The sequence below is a fragment of the Pseudorasbora parva genome, chromosome 19, assembly GCF_024679245.1.
Source record: "Pseudorasbora parva isolate DD20220531a chromosome 19, ASM2467924v1, whole genome shotgun sequence".
NCBI lineage: Eukaryota > Metazoa > Chordata > Actinopteri > Cypriniformes > Gobionidae > Pseudorasbora > Pseudorasbora parva.
This window is the reverse complement of record NC_090190.1, coordinates 15,834,542-15,854,997: the sequence shown is the minus strand read 5'-3', so window position 1 is coordinate 15,854,997 and position 20,456 is coordinate 15,834,542. Positions and strand designations below refer to the sequence as shown.

The following is a 20,456-nucleotide window of genomic DNA, read 5'->3' as shown; positions in this document are numbered from 1 at the left end:
AGAGAGAGAGAATGAGACATCAGCAGTATATATATAAGCACCATTTAACAAGGAAAATCTTAGTCTGCATTACCTGAACACTGAGATGCAAGCAGATGGAATGATCCACCACCCCTACAGCACTGGCCTTAGGTGGAGGGGAGTCAGTGAAACCTCCCTCTGGACAATGCAAATGAAGTGCTGAGATTCGGCCTAGTGTGCAGATAGCAGATCTGAAGTGGAGAAGAATCTCAGCCTGATCTGGTCCACACACTGCCCACACTAGAAGACATGATGAAAGATTTAATCTGCTATATACATACACTCACCGGCCACTCTATTAGGTACCCGTGTTAAATTTCTTGTTACCGGAAATATCTAATCAGCCAATCACATGGCAGCAACTCATTGCATTTAGGCACGTAGACGATCTGCTGAAGTTCAAACTGAACATCAGAATGGGGAAGAAAGATTATTTAAGTGACTTTGAATGTGGCATGGTTGTTGGTGCCAGACAGGCTGGTCTGAGTATTTCAGAAACTCCTGGTCTACTGGGATTTTCACAAACATCCATTTCTAGGGTTCACAGAGAATAGTCCAAAAAAGAGGAACTATCCAGTGAGCGGCAGTTCTGTGGATGAAAATGCCTTGTTGATGCCAGAGGTCAGAGGAGAATGGCCAGACTGGTTTGAGTTGATAGAAACAGTAACTCAAATAAACACTCGCTATAACCGAGGTATGCAGAAGAGCATTTCTAAAAGCACAACACGTCGAACCTTGTAGCAGGTGAGCAACAGCAGCAGAAGAACACACCGGGTGTCACTCCTGTCAGCAAAGAACATAAAACTGAGACTACAGATTGCACGGGCTCACCAAAATGACGATAGAAGATTAGAAAAATGTTGCCTGGTCTGATGAGACACGATTTCTGCATGGAAATTCAAATGGTACGGTCAGAATTTAGTGTAAAAAAAAATGAGGTCCATCATGCCTTGTATCAACGGTTCAGGATGGTGGCGGTGGTATAAGGGTGTGGGGGATATTTTCTTTCCATTGTCCATCCCTTTATGACCACAGGGTACACATTTTTCTGATGGCTACTTTATTCGCCATGCCACAAAGCTGAAATAATCTCAAACTGGTTTCTTGAACATAACAGTGAGTTCACTATACTTAAATGGCCTCCACAGTCACCAAATCTCAATCTAATAGAGCAACTTTGGGATGTGATGGAATTGGAGATTCACATCATGGATGTGCAGCCGACAATTCTGCAGCAACTGTGGGATGCTGTCATGTCAATATGAACCAAAATCTCTGAGGAATGTTTCCAGCACCTTGTTGAATCTATGTAACCAAGAATTAAGGCAGTTCTGAAGGCAAAAGGGGTCTAACCTGGGTAAACCCGGCCTGATCTGCCGGTGATTTGATTTCGCCCTGCATCTCAGTCTGGAAACCTGTACATTCATTTATCCTGCTTCGGTTACACTTTTGTGGGAACCAATCACAGACTGGCTTATCCACCTGGCGCGCTATTGGTGGATTTAACATGATGACGGATAGAGAAGCGATGGGTCGTTGCCCGTTGATCATGCCTCTTGTGGTCTGATTGGTTCAATCCAATTGCATACAGAGTCATTTGAACAATGCTCGTTGATCACGCCTCTTGTGCAGTACAAAATACAGAGCAGACTCCCCAGACCAATATTCAATCTTAAATTGAGCTTGGTCTGGTGATAGCCAGACAAGGTCCAACCCGGTAAAAAGGAGTACCTAATAAAGTGACTAAAATTGAAACCAAAATTAAAATTATATTGAATTATATTGAAATTAATTTAGTATCGAGACATATATATTGTAAGATTGATTAGTATTTTATATTAACTATATTGTTTTATATGTCTATTATAGCTTTTGCTAAAATGTATTTATTAATTAATTAATTAAAATTAAAATAAGAAGAGATTTTCTTAATGTTTTATTTTATTTCAAGAAACAAAATGTTTTTTTAATGGTTTTAGTTAAAAAATAATAACTAAAAATATAATATAAACGTTTATTCAAAAATATTAATAAATGCTATAACAGTATATAAATAATATTAAAATACCACTGCAAAATATTACAGTAGTGATACTTGCCTTTGCAAACACAGCTACCAAAACTAAAACATTAGCATTAAGTAAAAAAAAAAACTTGACATTTCCTCACAGTCAGGTCTTTCCTTTGTCATCTGGCACTGGGCCCTCAATAACCTCGCCACTCTGACAACTTCCTGTACCAAAGAGAAGTCTGCTTCCTCCTTAGGAAAATACCAGTGCTCCTGTGGTGAAGGAGGAGATTGAAAAGAGTTGTTTTATGACAAAAAGAGAACTGCATGTTATTAGGCAGGCGGCAGCTATAGTGTCTGTGTGTCTGACTGGCTCACCAGCTGTGAGATCTTTGGGTAGGGTTGCACACACAGGCTGGTGGAGGTCCTGTCAGAGTCCCCGTAAGGCAGGAGTCTCTGCCACATCTCCTCTGTGAGGAACGGCATAAAGGGCGAGAGGAGAGCGAGAGAGATGGACACGCTGTGATACAACACAGACGTGGCCACCTGCCTTTCTCTAACTCTCTGTTCCTCACTATCAGAGCCTTCGCATTTCAACACCGGTTTGATGCTTTCCTGAAGAGAAGAGAGGAATGGAAAAAGCCAATTTAGGGACGAATCTCATCAATCAATGACTTGAAGATCCATCAAATCCCGACAGCACTGCAGTGCAGATCATACTCACCAGGTAGACGTCACACAGACAGTGGAGCCAGAAAGAGTGCAGTGCAGACGTGACCGTGTGGAGCTCAAAGCTCTTGAAACCCTGCTCACACTGCTGAACCGTGCTGTAGAGACGTGAACATATCCACCTGTCTATGCTGGATAAAGGATAGGTCTGAGAGACAAATTGAGAAAAACATTAAAATCAATATTATTCTGCCTGTTGTCAATGAGTTTTGACATTGCATCTGATTGAATTTACAATACTGTTCAGTTTTTTTATGTTTTTGAAAGAAATCCCTTATGCTGCTAACCAAGGCTGCATTTATTTGATTAAAAAATACACTACATTTATTCCTGTGATGGCAAAGCTGAATTTTCAGCATCATTACTCCAGTCTTCAGTGTCACACGATCCTTCAGAAATCATTCTAATATGTGACCCTGGACCACAAAACCTGTCCTAAGTCACATGATTGTGGCAATAGCCAACAATACATTGTATGGGTCGAAATTATCAATTTGTCTTTTATGGCAAAATTCATTAGGATATTAAGTAAAAATCATGTTCCATGAATATATTTTGTACATTTCCTACTGTAAATATATAAAACATTTATTATTATTACTATATATGCATTGCTAAGACTTCATTTGGACAAATTTAAAGGCAATTTTCTCAATATTTTTTTTTTTTTGCTCCCTCAGATTCCAGATTTTCTAATAGTTCGACCAAAAATGGTCATATCCTAATAAACCATACATTAATGAGAAAATTGACCCTTACGACTGGTTTTGTGGTCCAGGGCATATGTATATGTACATATGATGATTTGCTGCTCAAGAAACCTTTCTTATTATTTTCAACAGTTCTGCAACTTAATATTTTTATGGATACCATGATGCATTTTTCAGGATTTTTTGATGAATAGAAAGTTCTAAAGAACAGCATTTATTTGAAATATAAACTTTTTGTAACATTATAAATGTCTTTACTGTCACTTTTGATTAATTAAATGCATCCTTGCTGAATAAAAAATATTAATTACTTAGAAAATAAAATCTTACCGACCACCAACTTTTGAACAGTAGTGTTTACATAAAAAAAGAATATCACAGTAAATAATGCATTCACAAAACAAATAAATTATTTCAGTTAATATTTGGTCCAAATTCCCTCAAAAATATCTGAAAACAAAATGTGCACTATTACAGTCTGTAACTGACACAAGCATACTGTGAAGGAAACAGTAATCAACTGATAATCTCAGGGAATAACTGTGACTTCATCCTTCAAATTGATTTTCTGTCATTTTGCACTGGGACTGTTCTTCTTCCTTTATAATTTAGTCTCATTAAACCAAATGAAAGCAGAAGAAAGAATGCATAGTGTAGTGCATAAACAGCATAGTGGAGGTTCAGGACAAAATACAGCACAAGATAAAGAGTTTTCTTTATTAGAACCTAGATGCAGAATGGGAGGAGGAAGATCATTAAATCATCTTGGCATCATGCAGATAAGCTCTCAACCACCCAGTGAGCTGTATCCGACGGGTTGTTTTATTGATTTAATGAAGAGATATTTGCTGTCGTACCTCGGCTAATGGTGTCGGTAAACTTGCATCATGCAACGTGGCGAGGGTGAAGCGCACCGCCTGCCACATCTTATTACAGAAATGTCTACAGCTCAGCACATGAGACACAGACAGGCTGATGTCCTCTCCTGCGACAGGATTTGAACAAAAGTGAAGGGAAGAACTCTGGGTATGTCTGATCGTAAGATTTGATTACAGGACTCTATAATGAGGGCGACTTACCCTGTGCTTTATAAGAGCAGAGCGCAAACCTCAAAGCGTCGGTCCCGCATTCTGGAATCCCTTTAGGGAAATCTTTTTTCTGCAGAAAGGACACAGGAAATTAGGTGAACCTGCTCAGTTGGGAACGGCTGGACCGCCGGAATAGAGAGCCTCGTACTGACCTGCGCTTCCATGGCAACAACGCTTTCTCTCGGATCCAAGTTTCCTTCTCTGACTTTCTCTTGAAGTCTCTACATAGATCAAACCAGAATTTGACTGACAAGAAAATTAAGTCCTCATGACAAAGTGGTGATTAGAACATTAGCTGTTTCAAATTATGATTTCTCAATGGACTGGCTGTTGCTTCAATGAGTGGAGTCAGTTCTGGCCTGAGGCTTGGTTAAAGACATCTGACTGATATCTGTTCACTGCCAGCTGTACAAAGTCTTGTTATATTCATTAATAAGTCTGAATTATTACTTTTATTAATATACTGAAGATTTAATGTTCATATGAACTAAAAAGGGAAAGGAGGAAAAAAATACAGACGCAGAAAGAGCGTTAACATGTTTCAAACCAAATGTGATGCTATGAAACTACACTAATGTAGTATAAGAAAAATCTGCCAAGGCATTTATTGAATTAGCTTTTATATTTAATTTTTTCTTTTTACTTTTTATGCATTTTTGTCATTTTTCTTTAGCTTTAATTTATTTCTAAGTTCAAGTAATTTTAGTACTAGCCAAGGCAATATTCCAAATTTTCATGGGTTTTTAAAGGGGTACTTCAGCGCTGGGAAGATGAATCTGTATTTAAACTGGGTCATCAATGTAGTAGAAATGTGAAATTATTTTTTGAATTTGGTGCCTTCTAGACTGAGAAAAGACAGAAAATGTATTTTTGTCTCATGGGGATGAAAGACTACAATTCCCAGAATGCTTCGCTGCCCTGTTAGGCCATTCCCAAAGCCACCTACTGGATTACTGTGACTGAGTTGAAGACACTACAATTAAAACCTGAACGTGTCTGTTAAATATAATGAGTGAGTCACCGCGCGAGTATCACAGCACTGATCACACTGTGAGAGAAATGAGCTCGTGATGAGAGCTCGCGGCATACATTCACAACACGAGTTCAGTTTGGCGCTTTTCAGTTCATGCCTTTGCAAGCTTAACTTTCATAGAAATTAATTTGAGAAGTTAAAACACTTACATTGCTCACCATAGCTCCGTTTAAATGAGTGCCTCCAGCTGCCTGCTGAGCTCTCCCTGCAAGCTGAGTGTAATCTCCCATCCCCCATGCGCAAGTTCAAAACATGCGGAAATGGCTCCCTCTGCTGGCTGTAGTCTTTAGCCTTATTCCATACATTCCTCCTATGATGCAAATATCGTCAATTTGCATCATAGGAGGAATTTTTCCAGAAATAAAATGCATAAATCTCTTGTCTCAGGGGGATATAAGGGGGGAAAGCACAATCATTTGAATATACTCCAGGGTTTCTACTGATACAAAGCCATATGCTAATCGCTGAAGTAACCCTTTAAGCTTTTTATCCAAATTTTATTTTGTTTTATTCCATATTATTTCAAATAATGAAAATAGCGTTTAATAGTTTTAGTTAACATTTACAACACCGGTCTGTTCACACAAAGACAATTATTTATAAAATTCTCTGCAAAAAGAGATTTCTCTGGAATTTTGAGGCTTTTAGTCCATGTCTATTAATTATGGATATACTAATATTAAATATTAAATATCATAAGCCAATAGTTATTATGTTATGGCCGATGACCAATAAATGGCTAATATTAAAATCTAATACTTTGTCTAAATATATATTTAAAAAAGACTCAAATCATTAAATGCTACAAGTGAATTTAGGATTGAAAATGGATAGCAAAAATGGAGATTTGCTAAAATTGATCAATTATTTGTGTTTCTAAAGACTAACTTTAAATGTGTTAAATTATGGCAAATGTATGTTAAATGTAAAAATGAGAATGCACAACTAAATATCCAATATTTAAAAACTAAAACAATCTTTAATACCGGTAAATCTGTATTGTGCATCCATACCATTCGTTTTGAGGTCGTCTATGTGTTAGCGCACTTCTACTGTAAAAGATGACTATATTACATTTTTGCACATATAATCATTTAACATTTGCCTTCCAGAGACATGGACCAAGTTTATTTAGGACTCATCGCACACAGCCATTTTTGTCCAATTACCGTAATTCCTCAATAAAAGCCTGTAGTCAATTAAACGCCGGGCCTCTGATAGTGACCGGGGGCGTGGTCAGCACAAACAAATAAAGGCCGGTCTCAAATAAAGGCCGGGGGGAAATGTGTGGATAATCTTCTAAATGCCTTTCATTTAATGTGCATTCAAGTTCATCGTAATGTACAGTAGGGTTGTGCCCGGCTGACCGACATCACGCAACCCTCCTGATGCCACGCGCCCCGTTGAGAGTCTTGCAATTGCGACACACTAATCTAAAGTAGTCTCTTCTATAGTTAACCTAAAAAACTTTGCAGGGATTACTCTGTAAATTAAATTGAGAATATAACTGATGCATTTATGCCATTTTAAATAGGCTACTATAGTCTATGAGAGATGTGACATCTGTGAAAATACTGTGTCTATATTGACCTTCACCTCTCGCCATTTTTAATAGGCCTACGTCTTACTCTGCATTTAACTTAAAATATTTTATTTTGTACAAGAAAACAGAAAAAGCCTTAAAATAAACTATGTTGATGAAATATTGTAAAGTGGTCATATGAACTAGACTAAACCAAAGACCGTTTAAAAATATGCAAAGTATAAAGTATGCAAAATCAAAATTGAATATCTCAGAGAAAAGTGTGTCCAACCTATTGGAAGCGCAGATAAGTAATTATTTGGTCAGAAAAATATAAAAAAGTATTTAAAAAATGATGTAAAAGCTATTAAAATAAAAAGTGCTTAAAAGTACACAACTTGCAACAATAGGCTATAGCTAGAAAGCGCGGAGTCAATATTTGGGTTAGAAAAATAATGAAATTATAGTTTTTTTCTAGTAGAAAATAATATTTATGTAAAGAAATATATTAAATTAAGTGCTTAAAAGTACACAACTCTTCTTGGAATGGAAGGATGTTTTTTCCTCACTTGCAACCTATTTAGAAAGCACTGAGTAATTAGGTGGGTTAGTAAAATAACCAAATTATAGTTTAAGTATAAAAAATATTTATGTAAAGAGATATAGTAAACGAAAAAGTGTTTAAAAGTGCACAACTATTCTTAAGTGGAAGCTAGCTTTTTTTCCATCATGCGCAATAGCCTATAGAAAGCGCAGATGCGTCATTATTTGGGTTAGAAAAATGGCGAAATCATAGTTTTTTAAAGTAGAAAATAATATTTATTTAAAGATATATATTAAACTAAAAAGCACTGGTGGTTACCTCTCACTGGTTAAGTCTCACTGGTGGTTACCGATTAGGCTACAGTAATTCTGACCGAGATTGCGAGATATTGACTCTATTGTGAGAAAAGTAAACTATAATTTAAGATTATTATATCGTTCAATTAATTGTTTTCCACCACTAATTAGATTAAGACTGGTAACTCAGCTATTATTTCCTATTATTGATTATGCTGACTTTGTTTATATGAGTACAACAGAATCATGTTTGAAACCCTTAAATGTTGTCTATAACAGTCTCTGTCGATTTGTGTTGAGATGTCTGTTCCTAACCCATCATTGTTCTATGTATCAACAATTGAATTTTTTATCTCCTAAGGCCAGACGACAGCTACACTGGTTTCAGTTTATTTATAAATGTATCTTTTTTAATTATCCTCTTTACTTGAAGCAATATCTAGTCCCATATAGGTCAACTTATGGCCTAAGACACCTTGATCATCTCTTTTTTTCTGTCCCAAATATATCAAAAGAAATTGGAAGACGCGCTTTCAAATTCAAAGCTCCCTTTGATTGGAATAGCTTACCCTGTTCCTTAAGGTTCATCTCTTCCTTTCCACTCTTTAAGACAGCTCTGTTAGCTTATTTACAATCACGTGATCATTGTAAATGTTTCCCTATATGAGATGAATTATATATGGTTTTTTTATTTTATTTTATTTTATTTTATTTTATTTTATTTTATTTTATTTTATTTTATTTTATTAATTAATTAATTAATTAATATTTATTTATTTATTTATTTATTTATTATAATTTATACACTTTTTAATTTTATTTCATTATTATTACTATTATTATTATTATTATAATTTTTATTTTTTTATGTATACTTGGGTTATATGTATCTGTTTGTTCCTGGTGACTTAATCAAATACGGTGCTCTCGAATATGGTTCTCTCCTGTAATATTTTGTTTTTGAAATTACTTTATGCTGTTTATATGAATATTTTGTGGTTAGAGGGGGGACGGATTGGGGTGGTTGTTTGTGTGGAAGAGTTTTTGTATGTGTGAGTATGTAATTGTCTGATGTTATTTTGAGGACCCCCTCGAAAACGAGATGTTTCATCTCAAGGGGTTATCCTCTAATAAACTGAAACTGATTGCTTTATCGCCTTTCTGGCTGTTGTTGTAAATAGTGATATGTTTGCATGTTTCTTAAAAAAAATCAAGGATATCTGTCCACTGGAACGCTATTGCTTTTATTCGCTATTAATTTAAAACAGTTTATTTAAAGCAATTATTTTTTAAACAGATGGAATTAGAAATACAAGCCTACCCCTAATAAAAGCCTGCTTCAAATAAAAGCCGGTTCCCTTCTACAGTTCAGGTAAATAAAGGCCCTGGTCTTTATCTGAGGAAATACGGTAAACGCTCTCTAGTGTAAGAAAAAGCCCCTCCCACTAAAGACCGCCTGTAATAGAATAGCAATAACAAGTAGCAAATTATGTAGTTTTTTAAAAATATTTTAAATCAGTTATTATTTTTAAATTTCATTTTAATTGATCGAATTGACAAATCCCAACACACTGGTCTAGCCGACCAATCAGAGCACGCTGTGCTTTTCAAAGGAGGGGCTTCATAGAGACAGAAACTAAACATACCGTTACAGACAGACTGCAACAATGTCAAATATGTGCAAAAAAAAAAATGTAACACGGAAAACCTATTCTAGTAGACCCTAAAAACTAAATCAAGACTTTGAAGCCCTTTGACGCTGCATTGAAACTGCAATTTAGAACTTCAACCCATTGGACCCCGTTGAAGTCCACCATATGGAGAAAAATTCTGGAAAGTTTTCCTCAAAAACTTTTACTTCTGAAGTGAACTAATCCTTTAAGGCTGAGAGTGAGTATGTGTGTATACCTCTAAAGATATCCCTGAGATGACATCAAGAGGGTCAATGACATTTCCTAAAGATTTACTCATCTTCCTTCCATATTTATCTCTCACCAGAGAGTGAAAGAGCACCTGTTTGACACAGTGATGGAGCAGAGAGAGAAAGAGCAATAAAAGAGTCAGAGCAGCACTAAACAGACACATTTTGATGGCGAAATAGACGGTAACATTTCTCAGTGACATTTTGGATACTTTTGGTATATGACGCACATCGCAATATAAAATTTTCAATTCCTTCTAGCCTTATGATATGACATTTAGAGTTATGAGCTCAGCAATAAGCCATCAACACAACCTGTTTAAAGGGCAGCTGGCCTGTCAACTCGCTGCCCAGCATCACCATCCTGGCCACCCAGAAAAAGATGAGGTCGCTTCCTGTTTCCAGAATGGAATTAGGGTAGAATTGTTTGAGGTCCTCTGTCTAAGGATAGAGAATCAGATCAAAAGCATGTTCATCTCCACATATGAATACAGACGTTCTTGTTTTTTCATGATAGTGAAAGAAAAATGGTCTATTAAACGAACCTGCTCAGGCCAGCCGAGCATTGCAAATGGAAAGAGCCCAGAAGAAAACCAAGTATCCAGCACATCTGGGTCTGAAACAAACAGACGCATTGTTGATTTCCAAGCAAGTGATCAATCAGTGAATTATTTAACTTTGAGTAAATTTGTATTTTCAGTTGTATTTTTTTCCACAAAATGCTGCCAGATGACTATTTTCTAATATGACTATTTATAATATTTATATAAACTTTTATGGTACTTTTTGTCACATTTGGCACTTGACAGCCCCTGGTCACCATTCACCATATTTTATGGAAAAGAGCAGCTTGGACATTCTGTAAAATCTTTCTTTATTTAGTAACACGGAAGAACAAAAATCATACAGGTTTGGAACAACAGCTCATTTTATTATCATTTTATATACTAATATCTGTTCTTCAATATTTCTATTATTAAAATATACACAACAGTTTAAAAGTTTGGGTCAATACATTTTTATATTAATGCTTTCATTCAGCAAGACATTTATGATGTTACAAAATATTTCTATCTTAAATAAAGGCTTTTGAACATCATGAATATAAGAAGAGATTATTTTTAAGCACTAAATGAACTGAAGGATCACGTGACACTGAAGACTACTGAAAATTCTGCTTTGCAATTACAGGAATAAATAACATTTTAAAATAGAAAACCGTTATTTTCAATATTCATAATATTTCAAAATATTAGTGTTTTCATAGTACATGTGATCAAATAAATGCAGCCTTGGTGAGCATAAAAAGCAAAAACATTAAAAGATCCCAAACTTTTGAACAGCATTGTAGATTATGAGTAGTAATCATTAAAACAGAAGTGTGATTCATTTCAACTCTATGATAGTCACCCTGTGTGAGTATGATGGTTTCAGGCTTCACCCCAAACTTCACAGCTGCACGTTGTCGAGCCTCTGCAGCACTCCTGCCCCATACCCACTGCTCCTGCTTGAGACAGTCAACAATCATCAAAGCTTTTGATAAAACCCTCACGCAATACAATCAGGCCTAATCATGGACACATTATGATGTACTACACTCACCTAAAAGATTATTAGGAACACCTGTTCAATTTCTCATTAATGTAATTATCTAATCAACCAATCACATGGCAGTTGCTTCAATGAATATAGGGGTGTGGTCCTGGTCAAGACAATCTCCTGAACTCCAAACTGAATGTAGAATGGGAAAGAACGGTGATTTAAGCAATTTTGAGCGTGGCATGGTTGCTGGTGCCAGACGGGCCGGTCTGAGTATTTCACAGTCTGCTTAGTTACTGGGATTTTCACACACAACCATTTCTAGGGTTTACAAAGAATGGTGTGAAAAGGGAAAAACATCCAGTATGTGGCAGTCCTGTGGGCGAAAATGCCTTGTTGATGCTCGAGGTCAGAGGAGAATGGGCCGACTGATTCAAGCTGATAGAAGAGCAACTTTGACTGAAATAACCACTCGTTACAACCGAGGTATGAAGCAAAGCATTTGTGAAGCCACAACATGCACAACCTTGAGACGGCTAAAGAACACTTTCAGCACCTTGTTGAATCAATGCCATGTATAATTAAGGCAGTTCTAAAGGCGAAAGTGGGTTGAACACAGTTTTAGTATGGAGTTTCTAATAATCCATTAGGTGAGTGTAAGTACGTCATCTTTGGACTATAGATGCAAATTGTTTGATAGCCCCCCACCTCATCTGTGTCCTTTGAGTTTTGCAGTGTCACTCGATAGGCTGGAATCTGATGACCCCACCAAAGCTGTCTGGAAATGCACCAATCACTGCAAGGTGGAGATATACATGACACAATCTTATTCAAACATGCAATTGAAAGAATATTAACATGGTATATAATATGGACATGACCCTAAACCAGCCTAATTAATTATACAGAGCCGCCTTAAGACTCACTGACTAGTCAAATAGACATTCAGGCAACCCACAAAATAGTCTGTTTTTATAAAATAAAGCTTTGCATATATAAGAAAGATCTATGTGATGTAAATAATAAGGCTAACCTGATGTTGGACAGCCAGCTCTTCCACATTTTTGAATAAAAGTGAGGAATTATCTGTAAATCCCCTTCTTCCACTGCCTAAAAAGAGTATATACATGGGATGTCAATGTGCAATTTAAAGGGATAGTTCACCCAAAAATGAACATTACCCCATGATTTTCTCACCCTAAAGCCATCCTAGGTGTATATGACATTCTTCTTTCAGATTAATACATTTTGAGTTATATAAAAAAAATGTCCTTGCTCTTCCAAGCATTTTAATGGCATGAATGGCAGCCCAAAATCTGAAGCCCTTCCGTATTCACCTAATGGAAAAAGCATAACTGGCACGATGATGACGTCGGATGTTGCTTAAGTGTTTTGAACTGCGAGAGGCATTACACATTCGTCATCAGTTGAATACCGAAGGCGGTCTGGCAGAAGTTAATTACTAAAGTTTTAAATATGGATATTTTTTCTTACATAAACCCATCAATTCACTTCAGAAGGAATATTTATTAACCCCTCGAAACCGTGTGGATTACCTAGGCCCCATTCACACTGCAGGCAAAAGTGGCCCAAATCTGATTTTTTTGGGGTCAAGTGACCAGGTCAGACCTCTTCAGAGGTAGTGTGAACACTGAAATCTAGCCCAGATCTGATTTTTTCAAATCAGATTTAGACCACATACATATGTGTTCCTGAATCTGACCCAGATCTGATTTTTTTCAATGCGGCCGCAGTGTGAACAACCAAAGCAAATTTGATGCGTCTTTTACGTCAATCTATGTCGACATTTGTCACAATTATGCGCCGGCGAGTTAGCCCTAGACTAAACTGACACAGACAGTAACATTAAAAACTTGACTAGATATGGAGAACATTAATGGAGCAAGTCAATGGAGGGAGAGTGAGGTGTTAGACATATTTAGTATATGGGGAGATACTTCAATTCAAGCTAAACAAGAAGAATCCTACTGTAACCGCTCCGTTTTTGAAAGCACACGAAATGGAAGAACGGGGCACAGAAGAACGTGGCTTCAGTGACAAAAGAAGGTGACAAGAGGCCAAAATAACCAATTTTGCTCTCTTTCTTTTTGTTCTTCTCCTCTTCAGCACCTGCTCATTAATGTTATGGCTTCCATTACACAAACATATTTAAATAAAAGCAAAAATGCATACTTCTTCTATAACCTCCCGAACTTTAGTGCAACAGCGTGCTGCGTCTTATGTCATTGATATTGTTCTTTTGCACATGCGGGTTAGTTTGAAACCTCAAACAGTTCACACTGGAATCAGATTTAGGCCACATTGTTAAAGGTAATGTGAACAGCCAAACAAAAAATCAGATCTGAGCAAAGAATCAGAATTGAGCATTAGGACTTGCGGTGTGAACGCGGGCCATATATAATCGATGGATGCACTTTTTTGGACTTCAAATTTTGGGCTGCTATTTACTGCCGTGATAGTGCCAGGACATTTGTTAATATAACTCTTATTGTATTAGTCTGGAAGAAGAATGTCATGTACACCTAGGATGACTTGAGGGTGAGTAAACCATGGGTGAACTATCCCTTTGACAAAATCATCAAAAATAATAATAATCGAATTTCAATGGCAAATGTGTACTATCATTGACATTGTAACAGGAATATGTTTTCCAGTAAAGATCTTAATGAGCTACACTCATCAAGTTGCTTGAGGGAACAGAGAATATTGACAGGGACAGTAATTAAACCACAAGCATGTCAATTCAAGGCCATACAAACAAAAGCAGGATTATGACATTTGAACTGTAAATGTGCATGACTGTTTGATTAGTTTGCTGTTGGTAATATTTTGAATGTTTTTTAAAAGAAGTTTCTTATGCTAACCAAGGCTGCATTTATTTGTCATATTGTGAAATATTACAATTCAAAAGAACCGTTTTCTACTTAAATATATTAAAAAATTCTCAACATTTTTTTATTATCGATGTTGAAAACATTTTTAGAAACCGTTGACTTAGCCTGAAAATTTGAACAAGCACAACTCACAGGTCACTCCCCCTTGCTCTGTGCTGCGCTACAGCCCACCCTCAACAGCTCCTCCCCATCACAACGGAGCCTGTTGTGAATGTGCAGGCTAGTAGAGGGCCACCGATGACAGCAGAGAAGTCTAACCTAAAAAATGAGGCGCCATCTGGGGTGTACCCCCGGCCTGCGAGGGACGATGGGGGTATGTGTCGAGGGGAACGAGCGAGAGACATGGGAGGAGCGAGTGAGAACGGGGACGTGATTGCGAAAGAGCGTCACCTGTGAGCCACACCGGTCTCTCAAGTGCTCTCATGAGGGAGCTCAGAGGCATTTAAGGACGAGCGACACCAGTCAAGGACGAGAGAGGACCAGGCTTGGATTTTATGTTATGTTTGTGTGCGGGCAGTCGTCCAAGAGGGGCTGCCCGCGGTTTACTTTCGTTTTGTTTATTAATTTTGAAATTAAAGTTTGTTGAATGTTCGCCAGTTCCCGCCTCCTTCCTTTCCATCTAAGAACCGTTACACAATTGTAATCAATTTTTTTCAGTCCCAATTGCAAATCAGGTTTATTGGCAAAATGTACAGACTTTCAGCTGTTTGCAATGAAAAAAAATCAAAATAGCTAAACACAACAAATGTTTCAAGTAATTTCCCCAAATTCAACTCAAAATTAAAAGTTTAATGACTTCTGTATTTTGAAAATTATTCAACCCCTTCATGGCAAGCATCTTTAGTACTTAGTAGAACACTCTTTTGCTGTTATGGCCTGTTGCAAACGAGATGTATAACTAGACACCAGCTTCAGACAGTGTTTCTGAGGACTCATGAGTCATGAGCAATGGCCTCCAGTTCTGTAATATTCATAGGTTTGCATGCCGCCTTCTTCAAATCCCACCAGATTTTTTCAATGGTGTTTAAGTGAGGTGATTGTGATAGCCACAGTAGAATCTTCCAGGACTTACTTGGAGAAATTTGAGGTATGCTTGGGATCACTGTGCTGCTGGAAGGTCAAATGATGCCCAAGCTTCAGCTTCCTCCCTGACGGCATATTTTCTCCTAGGATTTCCTGAAACTTCACACACTGCAGGTTTCCAGTGCCAAAGGATGCAAAGCAGCCCCAGAGCGTCACCAAACCACCATGCTTAACTGTAGGCAGAGTGTTCTTTTCAGAAAATGCTTCATTCTTCTTCCTCCAGACATACCGCTGATCAATTGGGCTGAAATTCCAGTTTTGTTAAATCGCTCCAAAGAACAAAACCCTAAAGCTTCTGTGGCTTATTTACAGGATTTTGAGCAAATTGGAGTTGACTTTTCTTGTGCTTTTGTGTCAGTAGTGGTGTACATCTTGGAATTCTGGCATGAAAACCACGTTTAGTACGCGCCTTAATGTGCAAGCTGAAACCTCAGTGTCTGTTGCCACCAAGTCTTGCTGCAGGTCTTTTGCAGCCACTTGAGGGTTTTTCTGCCTTCTCAGAAATCTGATTGCCGTTGATAGCTTCCTTTTTCTGCCCGGTATAAGAAGTGTAACACCACTGTTCCTTTAACTTTGAACTTGCGAACTATGCTTACAATGATGTCTCTAGGAACATTTGTTTCTGAAGAGCAATGATATCTTCACTTATCTTTCTGGACCATTCTTTTGACTTTAGTCAAATGTGAACTTCAAAAAAAAACTTTCATGTGTTCTAGCTCAAGCAAATCTGGTGCAACTAACGACGCCCTTGATTAATTGCATCAGGTGTGCTTGAGACAACACCAGATATATGCTGCGTTCCAGTTAGTTTTTATTATGCCCTTCACTTGCTAACTTCCCTCCGTCTCATTCACTCGAATGTGCGTCATTGCTTGCGTTGCATGAGTGCCCACTACTGACGGAACATTCGCAATGGACTGAACTGGAACGTCCTAAGACCTTGATCACTTGGAATCTAAAATGAAGTGGATTTATTTATTTATTTATTTTTCTTTACTAAATTGTTTAATGCAGCATTCTATATGTATATAGGTGAGTTTGGGTTGTTTTAAATGTTTTAAAAAAATAATAAAAATATCAGAGTTGTTTGTGGTAGGGTAAATTAAACGTGATATGCGGTGACGTCACAATCGTGCTGCATTGTGGTATATGAAGCTGCCTGAAGTGTACATATGAAGTAGACTCAGAAGTAGTCAAGATCGAGAGAGCAAGGGTCTGTCCATATAAACTTCCCCTCGTCTACTTTACAAAGTGGAACTCACTTCAAAATGGTGGCAGGGATTCTCCCGATGGGAAGTGCTTAAGTTTGCAAGTGCGTGTCTAAAAGTGGAGTGGAACGCAGCCTTGTGCTGTTGTGAGGGATTCTATTCCGGGCGGCTGAATAATTTTGAGACTGCAGAAGCCATTAAAAGAAGCCAATTAAAATTGCAGAAGCCAATTATTTGAATTTAAAACATTTGTTGTCTTGAGCCATTTCAATTACTTTTGCTTGATTTGTTCATTGCAAACCGCTGAAAGTTTGTACATTTTGCCAAAAAACTTCATTTGCAATAGGGGTTAAATAACTTTTATTACAATTGTATGTGTAAGACAATGTGAGATTTAGTGCATCAGCACAATTTATATTTGATGCAACAACAAACTCACTTACTTGAACTGCTTTTTTGCCCATCTCCTGACAGCGTACAAACCACTGTTTCTTCAGCAATGGTTCAATGACATCTCCAGAACGGCTATGTGGAATGAATAAAATCAAGACAGGATACAAGGTCAAAGACTAATGTTATTTTTTTAGTGATAAAAACCCAAATATGTTTTAAAGGAATAGTCTACATAAGTACACAAAAATGTGGCAAAATACAGCTAGATGATAATACACAAGTCTGTAATGCTTTCATAAATGAGAAGAATTTACTGGATTGGGGTCTAATTTATAGTGGTTCACCTGCAGATTGGTAATGACATGGGATGATCCTTCTTTCCTCTGAACAGCTTCCTCTCCATCAGCGCAGTAATTACTCGTTCCCTGGCATCAAAGCGTTTAACACCCTGAGAGACAGAAACATACTTTACATGCCGAATATCCATTCCTTTAAATATAGAGGCACCTTAAAGGGATAGTTCGCTCAAAAAAAAAAATTCTGCCATCAATAACTCACCCTCATGTCATTCCAAACCCATAAGACTTTAGTTCATCTTCAGAACACAAATGAAGATCTTTTTGATGAAATCTGAGAGATTTTTGTCCCTCTACTGACAGCAACTGACATTTTTATACTTCAAAATCTTCCTAAAAAGATTAGAAAAATCAATCCACATGAATTAAGCGGTTTGGTCAAAATTTTCTGAAGAGACTCAATCATTTTATATGATGAACAGATTTAATTTAGGTTTCTATTCACATTGAAACATTGATAATAGCTTGACGCGCAAGAACACGTGCTGTGTAAAACATAAGAATGAACCTCATTAGTTCTTCTGATCTCTTCATTAACTTTTTGAAGCTTCAGAGCGGTAGTTGTGTCAACGGAGGGACAAATAGTGCTCAGATTTATATTACAAAAATGTCTTATGGGTCTTATTTTCTTCTCAACTCTATTCAAAATAGTTTTCAGGAAGCCACGGAGTAGTTCGCATATTCAATAATGATTTAAGCATATTTTAATTTGATATATTGAATTTTGTAACATCCTGGGGTTCCAGGTGTGCACAATTACACTATGAGACCATTAAATATGTTTTAAAATTCTAGACTAGATTTCCTACCAAGCTAGAAGGCTAAGCTGAGGATATGTTGATCTCAGACGCCTTTCAAACCCACTCATGAAATATTCCTATCGCCCGCTGACCTCCTGTAATACAATATGTTAATGCATATTTAGAGGCCTTACAGTACAGATTCTTTGACCTTTATACAAGTCTTTCCAGTGAACAGAACTTCAATATTCATCCGTTTCACGATCCTGAGATATGCCTACACCTCACTGACCCCTGTAATATACTGAAGATGTACATTTGGAGTCCTGCAGTTGCTAGTTTGCCCTTTTATTAAAAAAAAAAAAAAGGGGGGGGGGGGGGAAAGCAAGCTAGAAGACAGAAATATTTTTCTCTCAGAGCCCTCTGACACTCAGAACTGAATAAATTTAATCAGACATAAAACTTTCTCTCAAGTTGCTGTCTTAGGAGATATAATAAATTCACTTTACAATGAGGTTCCATTTATTAATATTAGTAACATGAACTAACAATGGAAAATACTTCTAAAACATTTAATGTCAGTTAATGTTAATCTCAACATTTACTTATACATTGTTAAAGTCAAAAGTTGTATCAAATTGTAATATTGTTTAATGGAGCTAACATGAACTTACAGGTCCTTCTCAAAAAAATAGTGATATTGTGATGAAGTTCATTATTTTCCATAATGTAATGATAAAAATTAAACTTTCATATATTTTAGATTCATTGCACACCAACTGAAATATTTCAGGTCTTTTATTGTTTTAATACTGATGATTTTGGCATACAGCTCATGAAAACCTAAAATTCCTCAAAAAATTAGCATGTCATGAAAAGGTTCTCTAAATGAGCTTTTAACCTAATCATCTGAATCAACTAATTAACTCTAAACACCTGCAAAAGATTCCTGAGGCTTTTAAAAACTCCCAGCCTGGTTCATTACTCAAAACCGCAATCATGGGTAAGACTGCCGACCTGACCCAGTCCAGAAGGCCATCATTGACACCCTCAAGCGAGAGGGTAAGACACAGAAAGAAATTTCTGAACGAATAGGCTGTTCCAAGAGTGCTGTATCAAGGCACCTCAGTGGGAAGTCTGTGGGAAGGAAAAAGTGTGGCAAAAAACACTGCTCAACAAGAAGAGGTGACCGGACCCTGAGGAAGATTGTGGAGAAGGACCGATTCCAGACCTTGGGGGACCTGCGGCAGCAGTGGACTGAGTCTGGAGTAGAAACATCCAGAGCCACCATGCACAGACGTGTGCAGGAAATGGGCTACAGGTGCCGCATTCCCCAGGTCAAGCCACTTTTGGGCTACAGAGAAGCAGCACTGGGCTGTTGCTCCGTGGTCCAAAGTACTTTTTTCAGATAAAAGCAAATTTCGCATGTCATTCAGAAATCAAGGTGCCAGAGTCTGGAGGAAGAATGGGGAGAAGGAAATGCCAAAATGCCTGAAGTCCAGTGTCAAGTACCCAAAGTCTGTGATGGTCTGGGGTGCCATGTCAGCTGCTGGTGTTGGTCCACTGTATTTTATCAAGGGCAGGGTCAATGCAGCTAGCTATCAGGAGATTTTGGAGCACTTCATGCTTCCATCTGCTGAAAAGCTTTATGGAGATGAAGATTTCGTTTTTCAGCACGACCTGGCACCTGCTCACAGTGCCAAAACCACTGGTAAATGGTTTACTGACCATGGTATTGCTGTGCTCAATTGGCCTGCCAACTCTCCTGACCTGAACCTCAGAGAATCTGTGGGATATTGTGAAGAGAAAGTTGAGAGACGCAAGACCAAACACTCTGGATGAGCTTAAGGCCGCTCTCGAAGCATCCTGGGCCTCCATAACTCCTCAGCAGTGCCACAGGCTGATTGCCTCCATGCCACGCCGCATTGAAGCAGTCATTTCTGCAAAAGGATTCCCAACCAAGTATTGAATGCATAACTGAACATAATTATTTAAGGGTTGACTTTTATTGTCTTAAAAACACTTTTCTTTTATTGATCAGATGAAATTTGCTTTTTTTTTTTTAGATTTTGGGTTTTTCGTGAGTTGTATGCCAAACTCATCAGTATTAAAACAATAAAAGACCTGAAATATTTCAGTTGGTGTGCAATGAATCTAAAATATATGAAAGTTTAATTTGTATCATTACATTATGGAAAATAATGAACTTTATCACAATATGCTAATTTTTTGAGAAGGACCTGTATAATGAACAGTTGTACTGTATTTGTATTAACTAATGTTAACTTAATTAATATATACTGTAACAAATGTATTGCCGATTGTTAGTTATACTAACATTAAATAATGA

General features: G+C 37.3%; 1 protein-coding gene across 4 annotated transcripts in view; it reads right to left on the bottom strand.

Moving 5' to 3' along the window:
* Nucleotides 1–20,456, bottom strand: part of vars2 (valyl-tRNA synthetase 2, mitochondrial) — a 30,453-nt gene that overhangs the window by 1,133 nt on the left and 8,864 nt on the right. For 3 of the 4 annotated variants that reach the window (XM_067425122.1, XM_067425126.1, XM_067425124.1), the window contains exons 14-28: nt 17,355–17,458; nt 17,061–17,142; nt 12,445–12,521; nt 12,120–12,207; nt 11,283–11,379; nt 10,418–10,488; nt 10,188–10,313; nt 9,860–9,964; nt 4,709–4,777; nt 4,548–4,626; nt 4,326–4,453; nt 2,754–2,906; nt 2,408–2,644; nt 2,191–2,302; nt 74–261 (exon numbers count right to left, since the gene is read on the bottom strand). In XM_067425122.1, the coding sequence (XP_067281223.1) occupies nt 74–261; nt 2,191–2,302; nt 2,408–2,644; nt 2,754–2,906; nt 4,326–4,453; nt 4,548–4,626; nt 4,709–4,777; nt 9,860–9,964; nt 10,188–10,313; nt 10,418–10,488; nt 11,283–11,379; nt 12,120–12,207; nt 12,445–12,521; nt 17,061–17,142; nt 17,355–17,458 (1,716 nt within the window). The remainder of the gene's footprint in view (nt 1–73; nt 262–2,190; nt 2,303–2,407; nt 2,645–2,753; nt 2,907–4,325; nt 4,454–4,547; nt 4,627–4,708; nt 4,778–9,859; nt 9,965–10,187; nt 10,314–10,417; nt 10,489–11,282; nt 11,380–12,119; nt 12,208–12,444; nt 12,522–17,060; nt 17,143–17,354; nt 17,459–20,456) is intronic. The other variant, XM_067425123.1, reaches the window with a different exon arrangement.